At 33.8% G+C, this 9,601-nt stretch overlaps 1 protein-coding gene and 1 pseudogene across 1 annotated transcript in view; one reads left to right on the top strand and one right to left on the bottom strand.

Moving 5' to 3' along the window:
* Nucleotides 1-4,977: 4,977 nt before the first annotated feature.
* Nucleotides 4,978-5,120, bottom strand: LOC123325248 (annotated as a pseudogene).
* A 2,451-nt stretch (nt 5,121-7,571) lies between these two features.
* The window catches only part of LOC110577356 (complement factor H-like), a 24,185-nt gene continuing 22,155 nt past the window's right edge, over nt 7,572-9,601 (top strand). The window contains exon 1 of the mRNA XM_044916048.1: nt 7,572-7,653. Within this exon, the coding sequence (XP_044771983.1) occupies nt 7,572-7,653 (82 nt within the window). The remainder of the gene's footprint in view (nt 7,654-9,601) is intronic.

Here is a 9,601-nt window from a genome sequence, read left to right as displayed (position 1 = left end):
CTCCATTGTCACGTGGCCTTCCTCCTCGTGTGCTGTCTCATGTTTCTGTGTCTAAATCTCCCCCTTTCTCTTATAAGAACACCAATCACTGATTATGGACCTTGATCTGGTATGACCTAATCATACCTCGACTATATCTGCAAAGGTCCTATTTCCAAATAAAGTCACATTTCCAGTTATGGAAGGTAGGACTTGAACATACTATTTTGGGGGACATAATTCAACCAACAACACTCGATCTTATAAAAAATTCCCCATACCCTCTTTGATGCCTTTGACATTATTGATCTTTTTTCTTTGAAACTTCCCCTCCTTGTCTTTCATGATACTGAATTTTTCTTGTTCTTAATCTTCTCTAACTTTGTTCAGTTATGTCTTCTTGATTGTTTCATTTTCTGGTTGTTGTTTCCATATGGCGTTCCTGTATCTTTGTCTTTAGTTCTTTCTCTTCCATAGTCTCAATCTCCATGCATTTAATAAGCACATTCTGGTAACTACATGTACTTATGTTTTCTGGACTCTGACCATGAAGAGAAAAATAATCATAGCTCCTACTTGGGAACTTATGGTAAAACAGAGGGACACAAATAAACATACCAATAAGTGTAACACTGAAAATAACAGGAATATAAATCATGCAATAAGAAAGCCTTCAAAATAAAGAGGATACTCTACCTGAATTTTGAAAAAATGAGTAAATGTTCAACAGGCTAGTATTCATGAATTTTTACTCCACTTTTCTATTCTTGGTGGAAAGGTTTTAATTATGAAGTACATTTTTAAAATAGATATAAGAATATACATATTGCTATTTCTTCTTGTGCTAACATTTAATAGACTTTTTTAAGAATAATTTTCAATTTAAAGAAATGTTGCAAATATAGTGCATAGAATCCCTGGATACTTCTATTCAGTTTCTCCTGTGGTTACATTTTTCATTAATATGGTACATTTGTCACGACTAATGAACCAATAGTGATACATTGTAATTAACTAAACTCCATGCTTTACTCAGATTTCCTTAGTTTTTATCTAATGTCCCTTTTCTTTACCAAAATCCCATCCAGAATATCACATCACATTACATTTAGTCATTATGTCTTCTTCCTTGTTTCCTTGACAATTTGTTCAGCGATTTTGAAGAGTGTCGCTCAGTTGGAGGTTGTCTGAAGTTTTTTTCTTCATTTTATCGAAGTTATGCGTTTTTGGAGGAGGATCACAGAAAGGAAGTGTCATTCTCATTACATCATATCAAAGTTACATATTATCAACATAACATCATTGATGATGTTAACCTGAATTACCTAGATGAAGTGGTGTTTGTCGGGAATTAAGAATTAAGCTCCACCACCTTATGGGGAGTATTTACATAAATTATTTAGAATTCTTCAGTATGGAAATACGTTTCTTTACTCCCATTTATTTATTCAATCATTTATGAGCAACGGTATGGATTTCTGGATGTTTAGTTTATTCTTCAAGTGATAATCCTATATGCCAACCTAAAAACAAGAAACCAGTTCAAGAAGAAAGCTTTTATTTGGGATCAAAGAATTGCAACTTGGGGTACATAGATTTAGGGAGAAACTCAAATAGTGTACTGATTACAGAAGGTGGACTTAGGAATTTTACGGGAAAAAGGGGGAAGATTAGGTAAGTTGTTTTGAAAGGAGTTCATTGGTGCTGAGAAGCAGGGCTATATTTGTACTTCCTTGATTGGTCAGGTGAAGTGATCACTAGGCAAAAGTTCAATTTTATCAATCTTCTCAAACAGGGTATTTGCTTTCCTGCTGACTTCTTGGAATGCTGGTAATTTAGCCCAGTTCAAAGGTTCAGAAAATTGGACATGCAAGGTATTCCCTCGAAATGGCTGGTCTGCTCCGTTTTGAAATGGTTTTACTAATGTCTTATGTTCATGAATACTACATTATTTATTTTGTTTCTTAAATTGGTCCTTTGGCCATTTTGAGTTCTTTCGGGTGAGTCCTGTGTACTTTTGGCATATCCCTATAATTTTGATTTTTTTTTATCACTTCCTTATTTTCTAACCCTACAAGATGACTCAGGATCATCTTGTACATTTCTTGCCCCAGACCTAGAATCAGCCATTTCTCCAGGTGCTCTGGGTCCTTTTATTAGAGGACAATATTAGAAACCAAGATCCAGATGCTGACGGGCTTGTTGTTACTGGGGTTTTTGCTTCTAGGCTCTCTCCGCCAGCAGAGCTAAGAAATATATGCATATACACTAGTCTTTGTATATACACATATTTCCATATCTATCTGTATCTACATGTTCAGACCAATGGCTCTGACTCTACCCAATACTGGATAGTTCATTCTAATCTTCCTCCTTGCTTATCTGTAACTTCCCTTTCTAACACTAAGAAGCTTGGCTCCTACCATTTGACATTGATTTACTTTTGTTTAATTCCAGTACACATGTATAGTATTTTCAGATTTATCAATCCACACCTACACAAGAAATAACTTCACCAACCCAGTACTCCTTATATACAGTTCCTTTGCCTTTAGTCTTACAGTTTCAATAATTTCTAAAATTATTTAGGTCAGTACCCTTTTTCCCTCCCCCTTCAGTGAAATTATATCATGCACTTATAATATAATATATCATGCACTTATAATACAGTTAATTCTTTTGTTACATTTTGCATTCCATCCTGAGATCCTTCAACCTCCTGAGTTTTAAAATTTTGAATATATGAATTTTTACTTTTTGTGCTGTAAACTTTTATGAGTTTTGACAAATGCATAATGTCATGTATCCACCACTCTAGTACTATACAAAACTTTTACTGCCCTAGAAATATCCTCTGTGCTTCACCTAATCAAATTGTGAATTTTTAACTCATTAATTTTTGTTACCCATCTCCCCTATTCTCCAGTAAACCTCTTACTATCTTGGCTAATGCCCTGAATTACCTCTCTTCTGGATTGTTATAATGGAGGCTGGAAGAAGAAGGGACTATAACAGGGAAAAATTCACTTATCTAAGGAATCCTAGCTCTGCAAAATTACTTTTTTTCAGGTTCTATTTCTTAATGCCTCAATGGGCTTTTTCAATGAATCACATCTCTCTAGAGCTTCACATGTGTGTAATAAACTTATTACTGTATCCACATTTTATACACATTATTTATCTTAAATAATTTTGTTTGTCACAACATTAATAGAATTGTGGCTATAGTGTTGTATCCTGACAACAACAGAAATACTTACAATGTTTCATCATTAAAGATCAAATTTTCATCCATTCCTATTTAATTCAGTTTCTTAAATAAGACAAATGACTGCAAATTATGCCAAATATCTTTTTATGATATATGGCAATATCAGGTAGGCTTTTTCTTTTGATTTATTACCATAATTATATGAAGAGACTCCCCAAATTGGGGCATCAATAACTGGTTAACACTAATAGGCATCTAGAACCTAACATATATGAAACAAAATTCTTATTTCATTACTCTATCCCCCCAAAAGCCTTAGTCTTCCCATCTTAATGAATGTTAATCAGTTGCTCAAGGCCAAAATCCAGGGGTCATCTTCAATTTCTCATTTTCCTTTTTTATACCACAGCTGATGCATCATAAGACATGTTTATCCTGTCTCCAAAATATATCCCCAATTCATCCCCTTTCACACCTATCCCCTTATGTTGCTTCATTTTCCTCCATAGCTCATATATATTTACATACATAAATCTCCATTATATTTATTGGTATATTCATTGGCCTGTTTGGGTACTTCTTCTCTGTAATGCCTAATCATTAGTTTTCCCATTAAAAAAATAAGTTGTATGTCTCTTCTATTATTGATTTGTAGGAATTCTTTATAAGATGATAACATGTTACTAATTTCTTCTACCTGTGTGTTTTTTAGTATTTCATGTTTTGGAGTCCTTTTCTCAATAGAAATTTTAATTTAATGTAGTTGAAACTTTTTTGTTTACAAGAAAGTAATTACATGAATTACAAGAGGTAATTACAAAAATATTACAATTATTACAAGAAGTAATTCCTTACACTGAAGGCACAACGATTCTTTTCTTGGTAAAAGTTTCAAAATACTCCTTTCATGTTTATGTCTATCTAGAACTGAGTTTTTGTAGATAGTGTGAAATAAAATCCAATATGATGGATAACCAATTTTCCTAGCATCATTTATGTACAAGATATTCCTTCTCACATTGATGGACAATGTCACCTTCATTATATCATATTTGCATATATAAGTGGTCACATGCAGGACTCTGAATTTTATTTTTATTTATTCTTATTATTTTTTTATTATGTTAAGTTAGCCAACATATAATACATTATTAGTTTTTGATGTAGTGTTCAATGGTCCAGTGATTAATTTTTGTCTTCTCACTGGCAATATCATACTTATTTAGTTATCACAACTTTCTGGTAGATCTTGATATTAGATAATACAATTTCCCCACTTTATTCCAGAATATTCTAGAATCTTTGCTCCTCCTATAATTTGAATCTGCTTGAGTCAGTTGTCAGGAAATTTAGTGAATCTACACGTAACGTATAGATCAATTTACATTTTTTTCATTTCCACAAATATGGTATAACCCCTTTCGGCTTCCTTTAAATTCTTCCAAATAAAATTTAATCATTTTATCTATATAGGTCTTCAGCCACTTTTCTTATATTTATGCATTGCTAATTTATGTACTTTCTAAAGTTACATTTTCTAAATCTGCTGCATTGGCACAGATTTTTAGGACAACATTGATAAAAGCTGAGTAGAGATATTCTTTTTTCTTTTTTTCTGATGGAAAGGAGAATGATATCAGTATGTTTTCATTAAGAATGTTGCTACTCTCCTACATTGAGGAGGCTTTCATATATTTCTTTTTTATGACTTTCTGCCATTAATGGGTGTTACATTTTATCACTTTTTTCTTCATTTATTGAGTTTATTACACAGTTTCCTCCCTTTAATCTGGTATATATTTATAAATTTAAAAAATTCTATAATATCAACACAAACATATTGCTGGAATAAATTCAAATTACTCATGTTATGTTAAACTGATAAGAACAGATACTACACTTGATCTTAGCCAAAAGGCCGAGAAGCGATTACTCATGTTATGTTAACTTTGATTTATATTGCTGAACTGGTTTGCTTTCTTTCTTTTTTTTTTTTGCATTTGTTTTCACAATTGATATCCGCCTATAATATCTATTTCTTATGGTACCCAAACCTAATTTAAATAATAAGTTACATGGCTTTTCAAAGTGAATATTGGAATTGTCCCTTTTTTTGCATTCTCTGGGAAACTTTGTATAAAATTGGAATGATCTATTCTTTGAAAGTGGAGTATAATTTGCTCTAAAATCATCTGGACCTTGTTTTTCTATATTGGTTGGGTTTTAACTGCAGATTCAAGTATCTTAATAGTTATTGGGTTACTGTGGCTTCCTCTTGATTCTTGATTCAGTTTTATCAATTTTGTTTATTTTTGTAAATTTTCTGTAAGAAGTGTTTATATATTACTGTCATCATGTCAGTTATAGCTGTAACTGGAGTTATGTCCCTTTTCTCATTCTCAACATTGCATATGTGTGTTCTCTTTTTATTTGAGCAATATTGTCAGAATGTTGTTAATTACACTAATCTTTGCCAAAAATCAACTTTGTCTTTTAAGAAAAATGTTTATTTCAGTATAATTTGTAGGCAGTAAAATTCATTCTATTTTAGTATACAGTTCAATGAATTTTGGCAAACGTTGTCATAAAGCTACCACTACAATCAAAATAGAATATTTCCATCACCAAAAGTACTCCTTGGTATCCTTTTGTGTTCAGTATCTTTTCATTTCCATTTTTTCTCAAATATTAATTTTATTACTGTCCTTATACCTTTCCTTTTGCCTAAATTTCCTATAAATAGAATTATAATATATGTAGTCATTTGTTTCAAATTTTTTTCATTTAGAAGAGTGATTTTGTGATTCATCCATGGTATTGAAACCATGCCCTATAGCATTGAGGTGGTTAAAACTAGCAGAAAATTTAAAGCAGAAAGTTTAAAGCTTTAAAACTGTTTTCCCCAATCAGCTATTGTGTTTTTTTTCAGGACCCACTAACAAATCCATTAGCTATCTCTGCAGAAGCCTGGATTCAGGGTCACCTGATATGCTTCCAGCCTATAAACAAGCAAGGCCTTGCATTCCTTATCCAAGATAATGAGTCCAAGACTCCATCTAGTTTATACCAGCTCTCAGAGCAGGCCTATAGCATCTTCTCTTTGTCCTATGATAACCTCCTGATGTCAGGGACCAAATATTGTGTCCTCCTGGTGTTAAGTCTCCATCCGAAAAGGAACATGAGATGTATGTTACATCTATGTTTGCTCAATGCACAGGCTCTATCTTCCTTCAGGGTTAGTCCTAAGTTTCCCTGCCCTTTTCATCAATATGTATGTAATCTCTTACCCTGAATTTCCCCTTTTAAAACCCTGCTCCTTAACCTGGAACTTCAGAGGTGATCTTCGGACATCTTTCAGCTGAACCCCCTGGTTTCTGGCCTAGGGAGTAAAGAAATCTTTCCTTCCCAACCAACAATTGTCTTTTATGTATTGACTTTTCAGAGGTGAGCAGCAGAGCTTGAGTTTTAGTAACAATGTTGCATAGGCCAGTAGTTCATTTATTTTTATTGTTGAGTAGCATTCAGGTGTATGGATGTATCACAATGTGCTTTTCACTTCCAAGTTGACAAACATTTAGGTTATTTCTTGTTTCTAGAGAATATTAATAAAGCTGTATAATCATTTGTATACAGGTCTTTGTATGGACATAAAAATCTCCTTTTCTTGGGTAAATACCTAGGGGTGGATTTGCTGGTTCCTATCATAAGTGTTTGCTTAAATTTATAAGAATCTGCTAAATTGTTTTCCAAAATGGCTGTACAATTATGAAAGTACTAGTTGCCGTACATCCTCACCAGTTATTGATACTATCAGTGAGGGTATAAGTTCAAGTTTTAAATAGATCTGTCAGAGTAAGCCTCACTGAAAAAATTACATTTGAGCATGGCTTGAAGGAGGGGAGAAAAATTCATGTATATGTCTGGGCAGAAAAAAACAAGGTGTACCCTGAAGCAGGAATGTGGAGGAAGACAGTAGTAAGACATACATTCAGAGAGGGAACAATATCCTCTGGGGCCTCTAAGACCTTAATAATAACATTGACTTTTACTCTGAGTAAATGGGGATTTATTGTATCATGTTAAGCAATGGAAAAGAATGGCATTATCTTACTTATATTTTTAAGGATTTCTCTGGCTGTTGTGTTGAGAACAGGCTATGGCAGATCAAGGAAAGAAGTAGAGAAAACATTAAACTGAGTGCTAATGGTAGATTAGATCGGAATGCTAGCACTAGAAGTCATGAGAAGTGGTAGGATTCTTATACAATTTTAAGGTAAGCATAGCTCAAATTCCTGATAAAACAGATATAGTGGGTAATTGGAAAATAGGACTCAAAAATGCTCTTATAGTTTTTTTGGGGGGGGCCTAAGCAACCGAAAAGATGGATTTATCCTTTAAAAAAATAACCATTGGATTTAGCAACATTAGAATCATCGATTACCTTGACCAAATAATTTTTGGTGGTATGGAAAGAGTAAAATCTTCCTGGAGTGGGGTTAAAAAATGAAGCGATGACATTGAATATTGTCCATGACTTTTGCTATAAATAGGACATAAATAGGTAAAACTTGAGGTAAGGAGACATGAAGTTAAAGTTTTGATTTTGTTTCTTCTTTTCATAAGATTGAGGAGATAAAATACGGGCTTTTGGTATGTGCACTGTGGTCCTCCAGGTACACACCATTAGTGTTTCTCCTAGGTTCTGAGATTCTTTGACACATTTCTTTTATTTAGAGAAAGAAGATGTTCTTTAGCTCCTCTTAGGTTAACCTACAAATATGGAACATGCAGTGGGAGTAGGACTTGTTCTTTCTTAAGGAATCTCACCTGAGCAGTCCTCTCTCTTTTGGAGTCTATACTCGACTTACGTTGTGGAGCAATTAAAATTCAGGAGACTGCTTGTGACCCACTACTTCTCTGCTTGCAAATCTACTCCCAACCCCCAATAAATCCCATGCTATATACATACTGTAAGGCACTAATGGTATTTATCTGTGGCTTCCTTGCCTGATAGTTGCCTCTTAACATGGGGCATGCTCCACTTGTCCTGGGGCCATGTGCTTTTGGAAGCAGGAGTTTAATTGGACTAAACTGAAGTTTTCCCACCTCGAGGCAATGACAGGTCACCAGGAAGACCAGTTACCAGGTAGCCAGTAATCAAGATTGGGCAGGGTGTTCACCAATCCTGGTCTTTCAGAGAAATTGCTGAGAATTCTATTCAGAGCTTAGGAGGAGGCAGGATAGTCATGGAGTTCACAAACCCAGCACCTAGCAAGACCTCAGAAATGTCTGATGCAGGCCCCAGGGAGAAAGGAAAAGAGCAGAAGAGTTTGTTAGCCTCTAAAATCCCCAAAGCCAACAGGTCATTTGAAAAAGAGCTGGATTTGTACAAAAAGAAAACCCCAACTTTAAGATGGATGGCAGCCAGAGATTAGTCCAGGTCATTTGGGATCTGGAGAAAAACTGTGGAAAGGTAAATGCTCTATGGCTGAAGGCCAAGAAATTGATGAAATAAGAGACAAGTGAATCTATAGCAGCCAAGCAAATAGGTTGATGACAAAACCTAGATTGACACTCAAAAAATTAAAGAGGGGATAAGTGGGGATAAGAAACAGTTATTGGACCTGATCCCCTACTTGCCTCCCAGGGGAAGACTCCAAACATTCTTGAATTTGCAGATACCAGATTTGATGTGGTTATTATATTGGATTTTGTGTCTCAACTGTACTTCCTGTTTTTTTGCCAGCCTGTATAGTTAATTAACTAAAAATAAGAAAAACAGATTTTATTTAAATTCATTTCTTATTCTGACTTTTTTTTCTTTATTTATGTAGATTCTAGGTTCTGTTCTATATTTTTTTTTCTTTTGCCAAAGGAAAATCTTTTAACATTCCTTGTAAGGCAGGTCTATCAGTGATGAAAGCCCTCAATTTTTGTTTGAGAAAATTATTTCCTTTTCATTCTTGAAAGTCAATTTTGCTGGATATAGAATTCTAGGTCAGTAGATTGTTGTTCAATATTTTATCTCATTTTACTCTCTTCTTGCTTTTGTATTTTCTGACAAAAAGTTTTCCATAATTCTTATCCTTGTTCTTCTAATAGATGAGGTGATTTTCTCTATATATTCTTTAAGATTTTGTGTTTGTTGTGTTTTTGGTTTTCTGAAGTTTGAATGTGATATGTTTAGGAGCACTTTTTTTGGAATTTATTCTGCTTGGTGTTATCTAAACTTCCTGGATCTGTGGTTTGGAGTCTATCATTAATTTTTGAAAATTCTTGGCCATTATTATTTCAAGTATTTCTTCTGTTCCTTTCTATGTTTCTTCTCCTTCTGATATTCTAATTACACATACTGACTCCTTTTGGAAATTTTCCTAGAGGTTCTGTTCTGTTTATTGTTATTATTATTTT

Source organism: Neomonachus schauinslandi, chromosome 6, assembly GCF_002201575.2.
Source record: "Neomonachus schauinslandi chromosome 6, ASM220157v2, whole genome shotgun sequence".
NCBI lineage: Eukaryota > Metazoa > Chordata > Mammalia > Carnivora > Phocidae > Neomonachus > Neomonachus schauinslandi.
This window is presented reverse-complemented; position numbering and strand designations above follow the sequence as displayed.